The 18,610-nt window shown below is 49.1% G+C and overlaps 1 protein-coding gene and 1 long non-coding RNA gene across 2 annotated transcripts in view; one reads left to right on the top strand and one right to left on the bottom strand.

The window, feature by feature from the left end:
* Window positions 1-1,552: 1,552 nt before the first annotated feature.
* Window positions 1,553-18,015, top strand: IGFBPL1 (insulin like growth factor binding protein like 1). Its single transcript, XM_081510934.1, has 5 exons — window positions 1,553-2,145; window positions 11,725-11,834; window positions 12,508-12,624; window positions 14,823-14,981; window positions 16,341-18,015. The coding sequence occupies exons 1-4, from the start codon at window positions 1,698-1,700 to the stop codon at window positions 14,970-14,972; spliced, it is 825 nt and encodes a 274-aa protein (XP_081367060.1). The 5' UTR covers window positions 1,553-1,697; the 3' UTR covers window positions 14,973-14,981; window positions 16,341-18,015.
* LOC145513914 (uncharacterized) overlaps window positions 11,288-18,610 on the bottom strand; it is a 78,255-nt gene continuing 70,932 nt past the window's right edge. The window contains exon 4 of the long non-coding RNA XR_014059781.1: window positions 11,288-11,514. This is a non-coding gene — a long non-coding RNA (uncharacterized LOC145513914). The remainder of the gene's footprint in view (window positions 11,515-18,610) is intronic.

Genomic DNA, 18,610 nt, shown 5'->3' with positions numbered 1-18,610 from the left:
TGACTGGGCAACAGTGGACCACTCTAGTAAGGGATCACAGGTTCCTCTGGAAGGGGTTAGAGGAAGATTTATAGAATTTCTACAGAATCCTTCAAGAGGGCATGGTCTCCTCTTCCAACCAGCGGCTCCACATCTAGATGAAACCTGAATCTGGATAAGAGACTATGGCTTTCTTCTACAGTGATTCAAATTGGCTTTTGAACACAAGATCCACAGTTTCTCCTATTGTAATAGAATGAGTCGCCTTTTAGTAGGATTCCTAGAGACAATGAGGATTAGGGGGTGAAGGCATGAAAAGCCACTAATAAAGCCTGGTCAGCAAGTCCTTCCTTCCATCCAGTGTCTTCATGTGGCCACACAATGAACTCCAGCAATCAAGACTCTCTTGGGTCTCTTGTTCGGCACCCCTGCCAGGACTGAGCCATGGACGTGGTGCAGAGTCTGACTCTGAGCAAGCGCAGGGCCACAGGAGTAACAGTACAGCTGACTGACAGGACCTGTTCTACCGCATCTCTCCAACGCGCATACCCCACTGAGTCTCAGATACGTTGACACGTGCTCCAGGACATCAAAGCATTATTTGTAGTAACAAAAGTACTGAAAACAACTGGTTAAATAACTACAGTTTTCTGCATTTAAGCACTCTGCAAAGTTAGAAAGTCCAAGGACAATCCAAAATGTATCACCATCTGATCACAACCAAAGTCACTGTTGCACCATGACTTTATGTAGCCTGTGTGCTCAATCGTGTCCGACTTTTTGGGACCCCATGGACTGTAGCCCACCAGGCTCCTCTGTCCACAGAATTTTCCAGGCAAGAATACTGGAAGAGGTTGTCCTTTCCTCCTCCAGGGGATCTTCTGGACCCAGGGATTGAACCTCTGTCTCTTGCATCTCCTGCATTGGCAGGTGGATTCTTTACCACTACTGTGCCACCTGGGAAGCCCTTATGCAGCATCAAGGGGGGATATGAGCCAATAAAACTCCACTCCATTGATTGTACAAGACGTTGATTTCAGAGATGGTAAGAGGCGGGAGAACTATGGGAAATACTGTGGGTAGAAAAACCAAGCACAGAGTAATATGTAGGGTATTTGTGTGTGTCTGTGTGTGTATTTAAAGGGAGGGGCTATGCATACGTACTTTTATAAAGATCAAAATTCCTGGAAAGATACCCAAGAACCTGATAACAGGTGTGGCCTCTTGACACTACGTTGGGGCACTGGGATATCAGGTGGAAGGGAGGTCCTCTTTTCATAGTTACATTCATTTGTTAACTTTGACATTTTAAGCCATATATTCCTTTTAAAAAAAATAAAGTTTAGGAAACTACTAAATGCAAAGGAAAATAAAATCATCCTTCTGGATTAAGGGGCACAGTACTTGGAGCCAGCCTTGGATCCGGAGATTGTATATCCAATCCTTGCTCTACTAGAGCGACCTTGGGCAAGTTCCCGCCCCTACGGGATCTCCAAGAGCCCACTGGTTGTCGAAGAGCGGATCTCAGAACATCCCTCCATCTCAGAGCCCAGGCCAGGAGAGCCCCCCACCCCGCTGCGCTAGTCTCAGCCGGGCAGCAGACTGCCGGCGCCCGGCGGTGCAGGCCCGGCCAATCAGCGGTCGCTGGGCGGGCGGGGTTGGGGCGCAGCGCGCGCAGAGAGAGGAGCAGAGGCACCAGTTCCGTCTGGGAGCGGACCATGCCACGCTCGCCCGGGCTCTTCCTGCTGCTGCTTCTGCTGCAGCCGCTGCCAGCCCTGGGCCTCGGGCTCCGCAGCGCAGGCGGACGAAACCCAGAGTGCGGTCCGTGCCGACCAGAGCGCTGTCCCGAGCCCGTGCGCTGCCCGGTGCCTGGCATCGTGGCGCGCGACGAGTGCGGCTGCTGCGCGCGCTGCCTGGGCGCCGAGGGCGCGAGCTGCGGGGGCCGGGCCGGCGCGCGTTGCGGCCCAGGGCTCGTGTGTGCTAGCCGCGCCGCGGGGGCCGCGCCCGAGGGCACCGGGCTCTGCGTGTGCGCGCAGCGCGGCTCGGTCTGCGGCTCCGACGGCCGCTCCTACCCCAGCGTTTGCGCGCTGCGCCTGCGCGCCCGCCAGGCTCCCCGCGCGCTCCCTGGCCACCTGCACAAAACGCGCGACGGCCCCTGCGAATTTGGTGAGTCTCGCTTCTGCCCCGCGGTGCTGGGGCGGGTGAAAAAGAGGGACCCTGACCCTCTGGGGCGTGGGGTGAAGATCTCTTGCTGCACAGCGATGGACAGCTCTGCCCAGGCCTCAGTTTTCCCTATGGGGTCAGTTTTCTCACCTGGCCAGTAACTCAAGGAGATGGCGGTGAGGGGTGTGTGGGGCAAGGGGGGAGGCAGGAATCCATATCCTGTACCCTCTCTTATTGGAGTCACCAGTCACCGAGCTGGTCGAAATTTTGGTGAGCCTGCTGTCCCTTTTGGTACTTAAGTACTTACTGATACAGTTGTTTGCAGGTCTGGCATATTTGCCTCCGGAAGACTGAGAGTGTGGGAAGCAGGGTGTTCCCACTGGGTCCAGCTCCCTGGGGTCCCACCTTGGACCTCACGGGGGTGGGTTGTTTGAATGAAAAGGGGGAGCAGATGGAGATGCCGGAGGAGAAGGAGCTGGAGCTGCAGATTGGGACTCCAGAGTCTGGGGATCAGGGCACTGGGGTTCAGTGAGTGTGGAGTCCAGCCCTGCGGGGAATCTTGAGGAAGCTCTCACCCAGGACAGGTAAAACCTTGGGAGACCTAAACTCTGAAGAGATTGTGGTGCCATCAGAGGCAGACCCCAGGTTTTATAAGACTGAAGTTTATAGAATTTGGAGGGTCCCACTTTAAGTAAGTGGTTCCACTTTAAGTAAGGTCTTTCCTGGTGGTCAGAGGGTAAAGAATCTGCCTGAAAAGTGGGAGACCTGGGTTCGATCCCTGGGGTGGGAAGATCCCCTGGAGAAGGGAACGGCTACCCACTCCAGTATTCTTGCCTGGAGAATTCCATATATGGTATAGTCCCTGGGGCTGCAGAGTCAGACACCACTGAGTGACTTTCACTTTCAGTTCACTTTAAGTAAAGTAATAGAAAATGATTAATTGCTTGGGACCTAAAAACACAAGCTTCATTAACATCACAATAAAGCCATCTATGGGTGCCATATTTGCTCACTTTCTACATGTAATGTTTTAAAACCAAATGGAAATAAACCAAAATATTAGTATAGGGATGCCCAGTCGAGCACCCTGCTGGGCCATTAGATTTTGGAGAAATACCCCTTGTCTAGGCTGCGTGGAGGGGGAAGTGGAGAGTATAGGTGAGCTTGTGCCAGGGGAGTCCCAAGGAGGCCCAGCTTTGGGGTTCTAGCTGGGGACTGGAGACCCAAGAGCAGATCTAAATGCTTCATTCAGTGTAATGACTTCAGCTGGAACAAGGAAGCCTTGAGGGTGGGGGACTGCCTTTGGAAATTTCTAGTAAGTATTATCTTTCACCAAGAATCCCAGTTAGATGCCCTCAAGTCCAGGAGACCCACTAGGTTGTTGGAGAAGAGGCAAGAAGGCCTCTGTCTCTGGAAGCACGGAAATAATGTGCTACCCACTGAGGCGTCTGAGGCAGCCCCGAGAGCACAGGCAAGTCATTGCTGGCTGTTCCTCACTGGGGCTCCCGGTGGAGGAGAGAGCTGGCCGCTGCTTCCCTGGGCTGGTCCCTTCCAGGGGCTGTGTCAGCCCCTGTTGAGGTCCCTCCACTTCGAACCTTTGTTTCTGCCCTGCGGCATTTAAACAGCCCTGTCTCCTTCCTTCTCCTTTCTGTCATCTATTTTTACAATCTACTTTCCTCAGCAGTTAATTCTGCTGAGGCAAGTCTCTGTTTCCAGACAGGTAACACTTCTACTCCACATGCAGGAGACATGAGAAATGCTGACCAGGTCTGCAGACTAACCGGTGCTGATGCTCTCAAATGATTCCTCCCTGGACTGGTACTCTGTTTCTAAAAGAGAGTTGTCTTGAAGGCATTTAGACCCAATCTGCTATTATATGGAGGAGACTGAGACCCTTGGGGCAGGGGACTCATCCAGGGTGACCAGTAAAGCCTGACTGGCTTCCAGGTCCCCAGCACCCTGTTCAGCACTGTTTCAGGACAGGACTTGATAGTGTTAAGTCAGGCAGGTGGCGGTTGCCATGGTTACCAGAGTATGGGCAGATGGAGGCCCCGTACCCCTAATTCATTGAAAATTACCAAATGACAAGTAAATGTGACAGCCCCTTCACTCTAATCTATGGACTCTGAGCCCACCCCAGGCACAGGCCCCGGGAGTAAAGATGTTTATGGAGGGAGCCAAACACGAGTAGTTCAGAAGGTGCTTTTAACAATCCCAGGAGTGACAGGCGTCAGGCCTCCCCACAATTTAGCTTTCCTTCCCTACCAGCGATTGTGTCATTGGCCACTACCCAGACCCCAGCACGGTCATCCCATTGCGTTCTGTCCTGAAGTATTTGTGCGGTCCCTGCTCTTGTGCCCTGGTGAAGCAGGAAGGTGTGGACCAGGGATCTTTTCAGCTAGGGAAAATGGCACCTCATTCTGTGCTGCCCTCAAGCCATCCTTTACTCAGACAACCCTGTGGGAGCATTTTTTAACAACGTCCCTGGGGACCTCGCTGCTTGATGGGAAACAGACTGAGTGAGAGCAGCAGCTGTTCCGCTTCAGTGTTGGCAATAAAGTCAGCCCTGCCCTGTCCTCTCCTGTGCCTTCAATAAGCCAGCTCCTGACTTTAAGGGAATGAAGCCTCCGTAAATATTAGGTTTCGCAGTGTGGGAAGTGTTCGTACCCAAATACCTCTGAGGGGCATTTGGAAGTGATCTCAGGCTTAAATTCTGACCTTTCCTCCTATGCTCTGAAATGCCCCCAAATTCGAGTTATGAGAGTAATCCTGTGATCAACACACACCAAAATTCGAATTATGAGAGTAATCCTGTGATCAACACACATATATTGAAGACTCACAGGGTTCCAACATAAAAATAATTTTTGGCTATTGGAAATCGCTTTTGCATTCCATGTTCTTTCTTGATTTTTTACAACTACCCTGGCCAGGTCTCACTCCCACTTAATAGAAGGACAAACTAAGGCCGGTAGAAGAGAGTTTCCTGGAGTCACATGACTGGTTGCCGGCCGAGGTGGGGCTCCAGTTTCTGACTCTTTTCAGGTAGAGTCATGTATCTTAACTTGCTGGCAACTTGATCAGGAAGGTGCTGCAAACTGGCTACCCTTGAGTCTTTAGAGTTTCTCAGCCTGAATCCACCTTCCTTTTCCCCTCCAAGGCTTGCTGCTGGTCCCTCTGTTTCAGCACCTGGTGATGGCTCCTCAGAGGAACAGGGATAGCTTCACACAAGGGGAAGCAGCTGAGTGGAGCTTGAAAGATGGGTAGAAAATTCCTGGGCTGTGAAGCGGGGGCAGGGAGGCACTGTATAAACCAAGGCAAGGAGGTAGGAGCTCCTGGGGCAAGTGTGAACAGTGGACCCATAGGCAGTACCCAGCGGGCTGGTTTGCGGAGGAGATGAGACCCAGAGTCATCTGGGGCAGGCTCGTTGCAGGACTGGTGTGCCATGCTGCGGGGTGAACCTTCATTCTGTACTGAGGTATTGGTTCTGTTTCTCAACAGTCAGGTGGTGGTGGTGTTAGTGTTTTGTTATCATTACTTTGAAAAGCTGCTTTGTTCCATGTACCCTGATCGTTTGCTAGCACTGGGAGGAGGCTGGGATCCTGTAGACAGTAGGTTGAGGTCGTGTTTTGAGTGCTGCATCGGATAGGAACAGGGTACCATGCCAACCAAGCCCCTAAAGCATCAGTGAGCTATTGAGATCCTAAATCTTAGAAAATTCGCCTTGGTTGAAATTCCAGCTCCACTTAGAAATCTCAGTCTGTGCAAGGCCTGTGTTACCAGGTAACCAGGAGATGCAGCGAATGCCACTTTGTGAGAGGGACAAAGAAAGGGGGCCTCCTGCTCAAAAGCCTTTCATACCAAGGGAGGGGGCTTGAGGCGCACACTGCAGGGAGCCGGATTAAGCTGTTTCTGGTTCCACATGTAATGCGACTATTAGCATAAATTATCAGAGCTGTTCAGTGCGCTGATTATTAAACCCTTTGGTTGTGTGCTTTTCCATATGAGCAGATGGGTTCCTGGGAGATGACTTTTGATATTCTTTCTTTCCCAAGAGCCATTAACTTTAGACAAATCTTGGAGGCATTAGGGAAGATCTTTTATTCCAGCCATCAAGGACATACTCAGTCCATGGGGTGGGGGGACAGCTCCCCACACACTATAGTAATAATATCGATCCCTTTCATTTCTATAGATCCACAAGGTTAATAACACAGTCACATCCATTCTTTCCCTTCACCCAGGAGGATGTGGGGCTATGGTCATTATCCTCATTTGCAGATAAGGAGAAAATTGTTAGCAACTTGCCTGGTGGTTGGCGGCCAGACCCCCAGGCATTTTGAGTTTCCCTTGGTAGTGTTTGGGCTTCCCAGGTGGCTCAGTAGGTAAAGAATCCACCTACAATGCAGGGAACGCAGGCAGATGCAAGTTCGAGCCCCAGTTTGAGACGATCCCCTGGAGGAGGGCATGGCAACCCACTCCAATATTCTTGCCTGGAGAATCCCATGGACAGAGGAGCCTGGTGAGCTGCAGTTCACAGGGTCGCAAAGACTCGGACATGACTCAAGTGACTGAGCACACACGCACAGTACTGTTTTGCCCACCCTCTGTGCTGCCTCTGAGAGTGTACACCTGGGTGACTATTCTGTTCCCTGATGGGTGGGTTTGTGCCATCCCAGCATTTCCAGGGCTGTAGCTGACATGAGCAGAAGGAAGCAAGTGTTTAGCAAGGAAGAGCTAGGGAGACAAAACCAGCGGATTCCCAGGCGGGGCTGACCAGGCACCATCCTCTCTCCTGAAAGGCACGTGACTCTTGCCAAAGGCCGGTGGAGAGAAGAGCCCTGGCTCTTCCAGGAGGGTGGCAGCTCAGGCGGCAGTGAGGTGAGAGGCCATACCCTGGGCTCTCCAGAGAGAGGGCTGCGGGCCACGGCCTCTAGAGCCTCCGGGGAAGGGCCCACCGATAGCCCACTTCCCAGAGGCCAGTAGAGGGTCTCAGCATCTTCACAGAGACTACCCTTGGGGTAGCACCCCCTGTGGAGTCTGCAGGTCCCTCCGTGCAAGCTGGACTTCTTGTGACTATCCTCACAGGAGTCCATGCCGAGGGCAGAGGGGGGAGAATGGACTCCTGTGCCCATTTTAAAGAAGAAGAAACTGGAGTGTGGCCGAGACAGGACTGAGCCTGAGTTCCCAGGGTAGTCACGAGTTGCAGGGCCTCAGTGCCACACTTCAGTGAGCCCTTGGGAGCAGTAAGACTGGGTGCATCCTGCCTGGATTACGGACACACCACCCATTTAATGGTATCTTCACAAGAGCTGCTCCCTGGGGTGATGTTGGGAGAAGGGTTTCATTTCTGTGCAGAAGAGTAAACGTGGCTGGCCTGAGACTGTTATCCTTGGAAAGGCCCACTGAGAATTTAGATGTGCGGAGGCGTCCCAGCATCTCCTGAATTGAGAAGAGCCACTCACTGTATGTGAACTGTACAATCAGCATGGTTTATGCTGCACACCTGCTTTCCTTTTGGTATGTAGTAGGCAGAGGGTGCCTAGGGGACTGGCTCCCAATAAAAACCCCAGGTGCTGAGTGTCTAGTGAGCTTCCTAGGTAGAGGCCTGTCATACATGTTGTCACAGGTTGTGCTGGAGAATTAAGTGCCTCATCCTCTGTGACTCCACTGGGAGAGGCTCCTGAAAGCATGCTCCTGGTTTCCTGAGTCTTTGCTCCATGAATCTCTTTCCCTTTGCTGGTTTGCTTTGTCTCCTTTGTTGTAATAAATCCTACTGTGAATAAACTGTGCCAAGTCCCGTGAGTTCTTGTAGCAAGTCATTGATCCTGGGACTTGTCTTGGGGGCCCCCGACACAATACCTTAGGAACTCATTCTTATTCTGGGATGAAGTCCATACAGCTAACACATGTTTCACCTTTAAAATTCACGTGGAATTAATGGAATCAGAGTACCTAGGTTTGCATCCTTGCTCCCCCAGGTGCTTCATTCACCTTTCTGAGCCTTGGATTTCTTATCTGTTAAGTGGGGCTAAAAGCACCTACTTCCTACGACTGGTGTGAAGATGAGAGGGTGTCGGACATGAAAGTGTCATCTCAGGAGAAGGCAGGATGTTATGGGACTGAGCCCCCTGGGCTCATAGTCTCACCCTGCTGTGTAAGGCTGGGTAAGCCTGGCTAGCTTCCTCAGATGGCAGCTGGGGAGACTGCTAGAAGGATCAAATGGCTTAACCCTGTAAGCAGAAGGGTGGCATTATTACTATCATGATGGGATTCCCAGGTGGCTCAGCGGTAAAGAATTCGCCTGCAGTGCAGGAGACACAGGTTCAATCCCTGGGTTGTGAAGATCCCCTGGAGCAGGAAATGGCAACCCACTCCAGTATTCTTGCCAGGAAAATCCCATGGACAGAGAAGCCTGGTGGGCTACAGTCATGGGGTCACAAAGAGCTGGCCACGACTGAGCATACACACACACACTATCATGATAATGATGGCTGATTTTAAAGAGCTATTATGGATAAAAGATCTCTAAATTTAAAATCATATATGTTTAAATTAAAACTAGATTAAGCTACAGGAGGAAATTTTTTGAAATAACTGAACACTGCTATATCTTAAGTTATGGTAGTGGTTACACAGTGTATGCATTTGTCAAAACTTAGAACTGTACACTAGAAAGAATGAATGTACTGTGTATACATTTAAAAATAAATTGAAGCTTGAATGTCACTTCATTGCCAAAAGCAGTGGGCTCTTTTGGAAAAGAAATGCTATTTTCTGGCTTGAAACTAGTGGCAAAGGCAGTATTTCCAAGACGGTCTTTAACTGTAGTTATGGAAAAAGAGGGAAATGCAAGGAGAGAGAGAGAGATGAAATGTGATTTACTGGCTTATTCATTTAGGCTTGAAAGGGACTGATGAAATCTCATTTAAAATTTATGGCTCTACATGAACGGAAGTAAAACATGTTGATTGAGTGTCCCTTTGGAATCTATTGAGGGCTTTAGAATAAGATGCAGTTCTGATTGTTCCCACAGCGAGCCATTTGAGGACTGGTTTGGGCTCCGAGGGAGGCAATGCTGGCAGGAGGATGTGAATAAATTAGACTCTCTGTTGTCCATTGCAGATGGGGCTCTGCCATAGAGTAGGGGTGCTGTGGTTCTTTGTGGTGGTTGGCAGGTGGCTGGGGCGTGTCGGGTGATGTTAGAAGCCTGGAACCTTGGTTTATTCGGGGGATTGGCTACACTCGGGGTTGTGGGTAGAGGTGTGGTGCTTAGAGGGCATTCAGTTGGTCACAGCTGAAGGAGTGAGCTGATCAGGCTGAGGGGGAAGAAAACAGCCTGGGGCCAGGACAGCAGGGTTTGTATTCAACTTACTGGAGGCCACTTGAGGTAACCAGGGCTCTATAGGGCTCCTGGCAGCCCTGGGATCAATAGGTGGGAGTTACAGGATGCAGGTTTTAACTCCAGGTGAGGACAACCTTTCTTACCAGAAGAGTCAAAGATGGAAGGGCCTGGCTTTATAAGTAGTGAGCTCTCCATCACTGGGGGCATGCAAGTGGAGGCTAGATGAGTCCATCACAGACCATCAGGCACATGCTTTGGGGAGTTGGGCCCCTCCAGTTTGAAACAAGAAGCTCTAAGACAATTTCCCAGAGATCTTTTGGCATCAGTTTGACAGGGTCTGCTTCCCAGTCTGTCTGGAGGGTCCAGACCTGTCTCATTTCTGCGCCCTTTCATTCCTTCCCTCTGTGCTCTTCATCCAGTCTTCTGTCTCTCTCCCTTTGTTCTCCTTTTTCACTGCAGCCTCACCTTGGCAGGCAAAGGCCCTTTCTTTCTCCAAGGCTGGCCTGTGGAGGGTGGAGGGCATATCCATGAGTCACCAGGCAAAGTACCAAGAGTCGTGGACTCTGCAATTTGATGCCCAGGGATGAATGTGTTTCCTCTTTTATTTATCATGTGTTTCTTTACGGAGTCATCTGTTTGACAGGCCTACCCTGCCCCATACTTGCACACTGTGTTATCTTAAACCCTCACTTTCACACTCAACACGTACTAAAATCAGCTCAGCAACCTTGTGACACAGGGGGTATTATTCTCATCTCAGAAAGGTCCCCTGGAGGAGGGCATGGCAACCCACTCTAGTATTCTTCCCTGGAGAATCCCATGGGCAGGGGGGCCTGGCAGGCTACAGTCTATAGTATTGCAGAGTTGGACACAACTGAAGTGACTTAGCACACACACATCCCCATCTTACAGACAGCAAACCTGAGCAGAGAGCATTCTCTTCACCAGGCCTCCACATTGCACCTCCCCAAGACCACGCGGGCGTCAGCTGCATCCCCATCTTACAGACAGCAAACCTGAGCAGAGAGCATTCTCTTGGCCAGGCCTCCACATTGCACCTCCCCAAGACCACGCGGGCGTCAGCTGTGAGGATGGGCTGGTGAGACCAGATGAAGCCCCTGCACTGTGAGGCAGGCTGGGATTCAGCAGGTCAAAGTGGGCAGATCCCTGCTACTGGAGTAGGACACACCCCCAGGCCCTCAGGATGGGCAGCTGTGGTGCATCCCAAATAGAGGACAGGCAGGGCAGGGCGGGCAAGCATGCTGAGGGTCGGATGGAGGGCCTGAAGGCCGAGGCAGCTGGGCTTAATTCTTTTAGGCCCAGTGTACGCAGAGTAGGGGCTGGCCACAGGGAGAAGGACAAACGAGTGTGGAGTATCAGCTAAGAACATCTAACTCAGGGCGTCCCTGGTGGTCCAGTGACTTTCCCAATGAAGGGCGCTGGGGGTTTGATCCCTCTTCAGGGAACTGATCCCACATGCCGCAACTAAAGATCCAGTGCCACAACTAAGACCTGAATAAATGATAAAATAAGTATTTAAAAAAGAATGTCTGACTCAAATGCCACGTGCTTCCCCGTCCCACCCTGCAAGCCCACGCTCTCTGTCTTTTCTGTAAAGTCCTGGCAGCTTAGCACCACATTGCCCAATTCCCTGATTTACCTTTCTCTGGCAGCAGCGAGGCTCAGCATCCATGCCTGCAGTTTTGCCCTTGAGGATGGGGGTGGGGAGGTTGGTGGAGCCTGTGATATGCAAATGAGCATCTTGAACTGCAGGGGGTCTCAGCAGGGGGTGAGGGCAGCTGTGCTTTGTGGCTTTATTCTTTGAACGCCCTCCAGGCAGAAGGAGAAAAGCCCATCTGTTAGAAGACTGCCTGTGTTAGAAGACAGCAGCCCCTCCCGGAGCATGCCACCCTGTCGAGTAGTTGAGCTGTAAGCAGATGGCAGCTAGGGTCCTGGGAGGGGTCCTGGGAGGGAGTGTGATGAGACCACAGACAGAAGTCGTCTTTCCTCGCTAGATCCCTGTTTTCCTGTTGGTAGAACAGAGGCAATGAAGGAGGAGATGAAGGCATCCTTTCAGGTCTAAGGAGAACTCCCTTCTAGGATTCCTTGCCTCTGAGTGTGTCCTTTCTGTGTGGGGAGGTCTCACCTGCCCCAACATGCTATGTGCAGGCAGGGGATCTTAGAGGTGAAGGGCTTGGCCAGGGTCAAGGTTGTCTTCCCTTGTCTTTTTCTCCCAGCTCCTGTGGTCATCACCCCACCCCAGAGTGTTCACAATGTCACCGGGGCACAGGTGTACCTGTCCTGTGAGGTGAGGGCTGTGCCCACCCCAGTTGTCACATGGAGGAAGGTATTTATATCCAAGAACTTCTCTGCATGTGTGTGTGTGTGTGTGGCTGGGGGGAGGTATAAATGTTTTAAGTGTGTGTGTGTGTGTGTGTGTGTGTGTGTGTTTATCTCTTATGTGAATTGGAGGATTACAAAAAATATGTTTCATTCCTTTGCCTCCAGATTTATGATTCAAAACTTTTACCCCAAAGCTCTCCCCAGAGAAGGGGTGTGACTGTTTGCTCCCTTTGCCACTCAGCTGTCCAGGAAGTTCTGCTGTTTATCTAGCCTAGGTCAGCTGAGATAAAGTTAGAGCTTCCTCTACTGGATCTGGGTTTTAGAAAGACTTAGCTACTGGAAGATGACCCAATCGAATCCTAAAACTAGATCTTCCTGCAGCTCAGTTTTTGAGAGATGGAGATGGATACAACCTATGTTGTTCCCTTATCTCAACAGCCCGAAGAAGGGCCATGAAATTCTGGTGGTGGTGATGTTTGTATCTCTGCTGTCCAGCAGGGGGTGCTGTCTGTACATATATTCAGGCTTAAGAAGAAACTGATGTTTAATAGGAATGAGGTGCTAGGGTCTCGGCCTTCAAGTCAGCAGGAAGGTGAAGACAGTGAGGATGTCTGTGGGGTGGTCCTTATTCAGAAATGATTTTTCTAAATCACTCCTGGTTTTTCTGTCTTCTGTAGGTCACACGGTCTCCTGAGGGCACCCAGGTAATGGAGGACCTGCCTGGAGACCACATCAACATAGCTGTCCAGGTGCGGGGGGGCCCTTCTGACCATGAGGCCACAGCCTGGGTTTTGGTGAGTATCTCAATTGTTGATACTCATGGGCTTCTCTGGTAGCTCAGCTGGTAAAGAATCTGCTTGCAATGCAGGAGACCCCGGTTCAATTCCTGGGTCAGGAAGATCTGCTGGAGACGGGATAGGCTACCCACTCCAGTATTCTTGGGCTTTCCTGGTGGCTCAGTTGGTAAAGAATCTGCCTGTAATGTGGGAGACCTGGGTTCGATCCCTGGGTTGGGAAGATTCCCCTGGGGAAGGGATAGGCTACCGACTCCAGTATTCTGGCCTGGAGAATTCCATGAACTGTATAGTCCATGGGGTCGCAAAGAGCTGGACACAGCTAAGTGACTCTCATTTCACTGGCTATTATTGACTGGCCCTTATAAGGCACCTTTTATATTTCTGTGACACGTTACATCTTTCAAATGTTCTTATCCATTTCTTCCTGGGCTCTACAGTAACTGTGAGGAAAGCAGGGCAGGTAGTATAATGCCTAAGAGAAGAAGTGATCTCACTGGTAGGCAGAATATGGCCTCAGAAAGATGTCCATGTCCTAATCCCTGGAACTGGTGGATATGTTATATGGCAAGAGGGGAATAAGGTTGCAGATGGAATTAAGATTATTAATCAACTGACTTTAATAAAGTTATCCTGAGCTATCTGGTGGGCCTGATACAATCACAGGAGTCTTTTAAATGTAGAAAAGAGAGGCAGGAGAGAGAGCCAGAGATGGCAGTGTCAGAAGACATGAACTACTATTTCTGGCTTTGAGGATGCAGGAAGGACCCACAGGCTAAAGACTACAGGCATCCTCTAGAATGCTTCTCTTAGGGCATCTGGAAAGAAGGCAACCCTGCTGATACCTTGACTTTAGCCCACTGAGACCCATTTGGATGTCTGACTTCAAGAGGTGTACATAGTAAATTTGTGTTGTCTTAAGCCATTAAGCATGTGGTCATTTGTAACAGAGCCATAGAAAACTAATACACTTGACTAAGACCACACGGCTGATAAAGGGAGTAGCAAGGGTAGGGGGGCGGGGGGGTGTGGACAGCACATTCCCATCCTCCTCCAGGGCTGTTCTATGCCATGTGCAGCATAAGAAGAGGGAATGAGAAGAGGGCTGAGAAGAGGAAATGCCCTGTGTTTGAAAGGGTGATGGAGTAATGAGATAAGGGCCCATGTGGGGCTAGTCACTCTACCTCTCTGAGCTTCAGTGTCCACAGCCATAAAAAGGGGGCTTTGGACTGGACCATGTCTGGTGACCCTAACAGTCTGTGACTTACCAGTGAGTCTCTTGTAATGTGAGGATAACGATGCTCCCCTTCAGCCATGGTGGGGTCAAAATGAGACAGGGTGCGTAAACCCTCTCCGGTCTGTAGTGACTTACAGTTGAGAGACGCTCTTCTGATGAGAGCAAGCAAGAAAGGTCGCTGCTGTGGATCTACTCTGCAGGAGTGTGAGATGTGCTCTCCAGAGTGCCTTCTCATTCTGTCTGCATCTCTGCCAGGTTCGGCAACTTCTCCACCCAGCTCAGAGGCTCAGGATGCAAAACTGGGTCCATGGATTTTTCAAATCTAACATACTCCCCTGCTTTGTTACAAGGAGAGGCAGAGGAGAAGTTATCTCTGGTGTTATTTTGTAAAGCTGCCTCCATTAGGAGCACTTTGGGCCTTCCATGGTCAGTATTGTTTTGTTCTTTTAAATTTGCAGTATTTTCCTTTAAGGGGCTTCCCAGGTAGCTCAGTGGTAAAGAATCTCCCTGTCAGTGCAGGAGACTCTGGAGATTCAGGTTCGATCCCTGGGTCGGGAAGATCCCCTGGAGGAGGAAATGGCAACCCGCTCCAGTGTTCTTGCCTAGAGAATCCCATGGACAGAGGAGCCTGGTGGGCTACAGTCCATGGGGTCACAAAGAGTCAGACATGACTGAGCATACATGCGTTTTCCTTAGAATCTATACCTATCACCTTCAATAAAAGGACCAGGTTGCTCTCAGTAAAAGGCAGGATGCAGGAAACATTAAAATGGGAGCCAGGATAGAGGGGGTACTGAGAAGGAAGTTTAACTCTGTCTCAGCAGCCAAGACAAGAAGAGAAATAAGAGGGTGAACTCTGTCTTATTCCAAAAAGCTGTAAGTGTTCAGGATCATTATGAACTAAGTAAGTGATTTTGCTGTGTCACGTGTGACTGTATAAACTTGCCTGTTTAACTTCTAGATCAACCCTCTGAGGAAAGAAGACGAGGGGGTGTACCAGTGCCATTCAGCCAACGCCGTCGGGGAGGCCCAGTCGCATGGCACAGTGACCGTGGTGGATCGGAGTCAGTACAGAGCACCCCGCTTCCCAGCTCCAGATGACCGCCTGTGATGGGGGCATGTGCGTGTTTCAAGTCATCTGAGTTTAAACACCTCTGTCGCAAGAGGTTGAGATGAGTTATAAGATGCATAATAAATAAGAAGAAAAATACTGAATTGAGGGAAACAGAGGAATGCAAACCAAGAGCAGAACATATTACAGTTGGCAGGTAGACTCGGGTGTGTTCTACACACAAATCATGCTGGGCTTCCCACTAGCATGCCAAGTCAAGAGCTATGAACGTTAGGGGTATCCAGGTGAAAGAGACTGCTAATTTTTTTTTTCCTGTTTCTGAGGCTGAATGGAATATTTCCTCCAAGCCTGCCCTGTGAGGGTGCTGAGAGAGCAGACATGGTCACTGTGACGATACCCATGTGAAAACAGGCACAAAGAAGACAGTCTGAGCTTCATGGGTCTGTTCCCTTATATGTAGCTCTGCAAGTAGTTAGAGCTGCTAGAAACAGGGAGGAAAATGTAAGGTGTAAAATCATCAAACAGGAATTCAGTTAGGAGATGGCTCTTAAAGTTGCCCTCCTGATACTTTTAGTTTTTTATATATGTGTATTGTTACATATATGGCTCAGCGGTACTGCCTACCAATGCAGGAGATGCAGGTTTGATCCCTGGGTCAGAAAGATCCCCTGGAGAAGGAAATGGCAACCCACTCCAGTATTCTTGCCTGGGAAATCCCATGGACAGAGGAGCCTTGTGGGTTACGGTCCATGGGGGTTGCAAAGAGTTGGATAAGACTTAGTAACTAAACAACAACAACAACAGATAGAAACATATATATATCAAAAAGTCAGGTATCAGGATTTTTTTCCTATATGTATACTTATGTATATACACATGTGTGTATATATATATATATGTTTCATATTTTAAATATATGTATAATTTATAAGTATATATTTATATTTTAAAAACAGAAATGATACCAGGCTATGAATATAGTCTATTATAGTTGAATTTTCAAAAGAAGTCATGTTTTCAGAGTTTTCAAAGAATCATGGAATTTTAAGCCATTGCCACTGCCCAGCTCTTGAGTTTCCTCTGCAGCATGCAGAATAGGCCGGCTCTTGCTTGCATAGCTCTGGGGACACAGAGCTCTGTACCACCAAAAAACCATCTGTGGATTTTTCCAGTAATTGAAAGTTCTTCCTCATATTATACTGGAATCTGCCTCTCTGAAATGCCCACCTATAGGTCTTATATGTAATTCTGGGATCCCCATAGGCACCTCTGCTCCCACCAGCACCCCTCCTGGTTGGGGAGAGATTTAAAGTTAGGGTTGTTACCCCCAGCTTCCATCTAACACATAGTTGACTATAACAGAGCAGACTTCTTTTCTCTAATTTTTTTCCCCCTCTTTTCTTCTAGGGTCTTAGAAACTTGATCACAGGATGACAGAAAAGTCAAGTCATGGATCATTTCACTTTGTGAAGAATTAGAAAAACTGTGTTTGTAGATGACCCCTTTTGTATGTTTTTAAACATTAGATGCAAACTAGATTCGTATGCAGATGTAGTTTTTAGCAGGGCAAACAGACGGTGGGAAAACAGACTGCCTGTAGCCTTTTTATACTTTTGAAAGGAACAGCTCTGTGAGAATTCTTTTTTAGCTTCTCCCTCCAAGGGAAGGTCATATTTAAGTCCGTGTAATTCTCCAGGGCTGGACCGAAGTGTGTGTCAGCTGTGACTCTGCCTCATTTGTCTGTGGTTGATTAGTGGAGCTCTGTGACTTAGACAGTGTGTGTTTTAGGAGGAGGGGGAGGGTCTTGCTGTCCTCTGCCTGACCTCTAACTTGCTGTGTGATCTGGGTGGGTCCTTCCCTCTCTGGGCCTTGGTCTCTTCAGCTGTGAATGTGCTATTTGGACTGTATGTAACCTATGTCCTTTCAAACACTGCCATCCTGGAGTAAGATGGTCCTACAGAAAAAATATGAGAAGCGCAGTCTTAGCATTCTTTTAAAAATAATATTCCCTCAGAAACAAATGCATTGCTTCACATGAGGGTATGGACAGCTAGCTATAGCTCATCTATTCCTGCTATTTTCCCATTTTAAAGAGATCAAGTCCTAGATGGAACACTTAACCAGGCTCAGAGGCTGGGTATTTGGGGACTAAGATATCCACTTATTAACAAGCCCAGCATTCTCTAACCAAGCAGGCAGTGGAGATCTGGCTTTTGGACGTCAGATTGTAAACAAAGGAGTCAACTGCTCTCTCTGGCCTGTAGAATTAGAGTGTAGTAGACTATATTTTACTTAGTGATTTTCTGAGGTCACCCAGAAACAAAGCTTGCTTGCTTTTTTCTTAAGAAAGAAAGAAGGAGAATATTTAAGATCTGGGCTAAAGAAATAAATCCCCTGGGTGACGAGTAAAATTCTTTAAAATCAGAATTGGGATCTTACATGTGGATAGTTGCTAAATTTCATGATACGCTTTTCTGTCTGTGGTCCCTTGCCATCTCTCGGATGGCAGGCAGGATGCACATTAATGTCCCTCCCCCTTTACATATGAAGAAACCAGGCTCTGAGAGTACAGTGCTTACCTGAGGTCTGAAAGCCTCTGAGAAGGACTGGAGCTGAGGGTGCCTGGTCCTCTTTGGCACCCTTTCCACTCCATGGTGCTACTTCTTAGAACAGTCTTGTAGCCATGGGAAGGAAGATGCTGCCAGTTCCACAGGTTTCTGGGATTCTCCTCAAGGTCTGTCTCAACTTTTAAACCAACACTCTCATGATGCTTATTTTGAGCATTGCATTTTGGTGTCTTTGGAATTGCATTTTCTGCTTTTATGCCTGACTGTTCCACATCTGAAATGTTGGGATGGCATCACCCTAATGTACACAGCAGGGGACTGTTCCGGGACTCAAGAAACATGCGGTCCATTTGGGAATGTATCCCTATCTTGCTGGGTGACCCTGAGCAAGTCCCTTTCACTCTCTGGACCTCAGTTTCCTCATGTGAATGGGAAGGAAATGAAACTAGATCGGTGATTTTTAAACTTTAAAACATTGGAACCCCTTCTTTGAATAAAGTCAGAATTGAAACTGATCACAAATGGGAAGCTGTGCTTGTCTGTTGGAGGTTGGGCCTTCTAGGGGACCGGCTCACATCCCCTCCCTACTCAGCACACTGCCTTGCCCCCCATTTGACAGTGACTTCTGTGTCCAAGTCTGTGGTTAATTCCTCTGTGATTTGGGTGACTGGGAGATAGCTTGGGAAGATGGCTTCAGTTTCACTTAGTGAAACTGTGTCAGAGGAAAAGGGAACTGTGGCTGTGGAGAAGAACAGCATCATGCATCTGTGGATAAGCACATACAGCAAAATCACTTGAATCACCTCAAATTTGCCCGGTGAGAGCTGGTTGTGGACCCAGAGAGCAGGATGAATGGAGCCCTGGGGTGATAGGGCTGAGCATCAAGGCTGCAGGAGGCTGGGTTCAGCATTGTAATGATGTACAAAAAGTAATAAAAAATGTTACACTGTGTGAAGTTTTCATCAAAACCAAAGACATAGATTAATATGATTGTTCCTACCTAATCACTTTTCCACTGTGAGAGCCTAGGACCTCTCCGAGGCTAAATGGATGTGTGCCGTGAGTTACCATTCAGAAACAGGACTCCCTCGGAGCCTGTGTTTTCTACCC

Source organism: Giraffa tippelskirchi, chromosome 1, assembly GCF_054371585.1.
Source record: "Giraffa tippelskirchi isolate mGirTip1 chromosome 1, T2T-mGirTip1v1.2.pri, whole genome shotgun sequence".
NCBI classification, from domain to species: domain Eukaryota; kingdom Metazoa; phylum Chordata; class Mammalia; order Artiodactyla; family Giraffidae; genus Giraffa; species Giraffa tippelskirchi.
Note: the sequence above shows the minus strand (reverse complement) of the source record. Positions and strands in the feature narration are given on the sequence as shown.

Bases quoted from the DNA above. Each gene is read 5' to 3' on its own strand.
- IGFBPL1 (XM_081510934.1), top strand. From the start codon at position 1,698: ATGCCACGCTCGCCCGGGCTCTTCCTGCTGCTGCTTCTGCTGCAGCCG. The intron at 2,146-11,724 runs GTGAGTCTCGCT...TTTTTCTCCCAG, and splicing joins CGACGGCCCCTGCGAATTTG to CTCCTGTGGTCATCACCCCA. The intron at 12,625-14,822 runs GTGAGTATCTCA...TTTAACTTCTAG, and splicing joins AGGCCACAGCCTGGGTTTTG to ATCAACCCTCTGAGGAAAGA.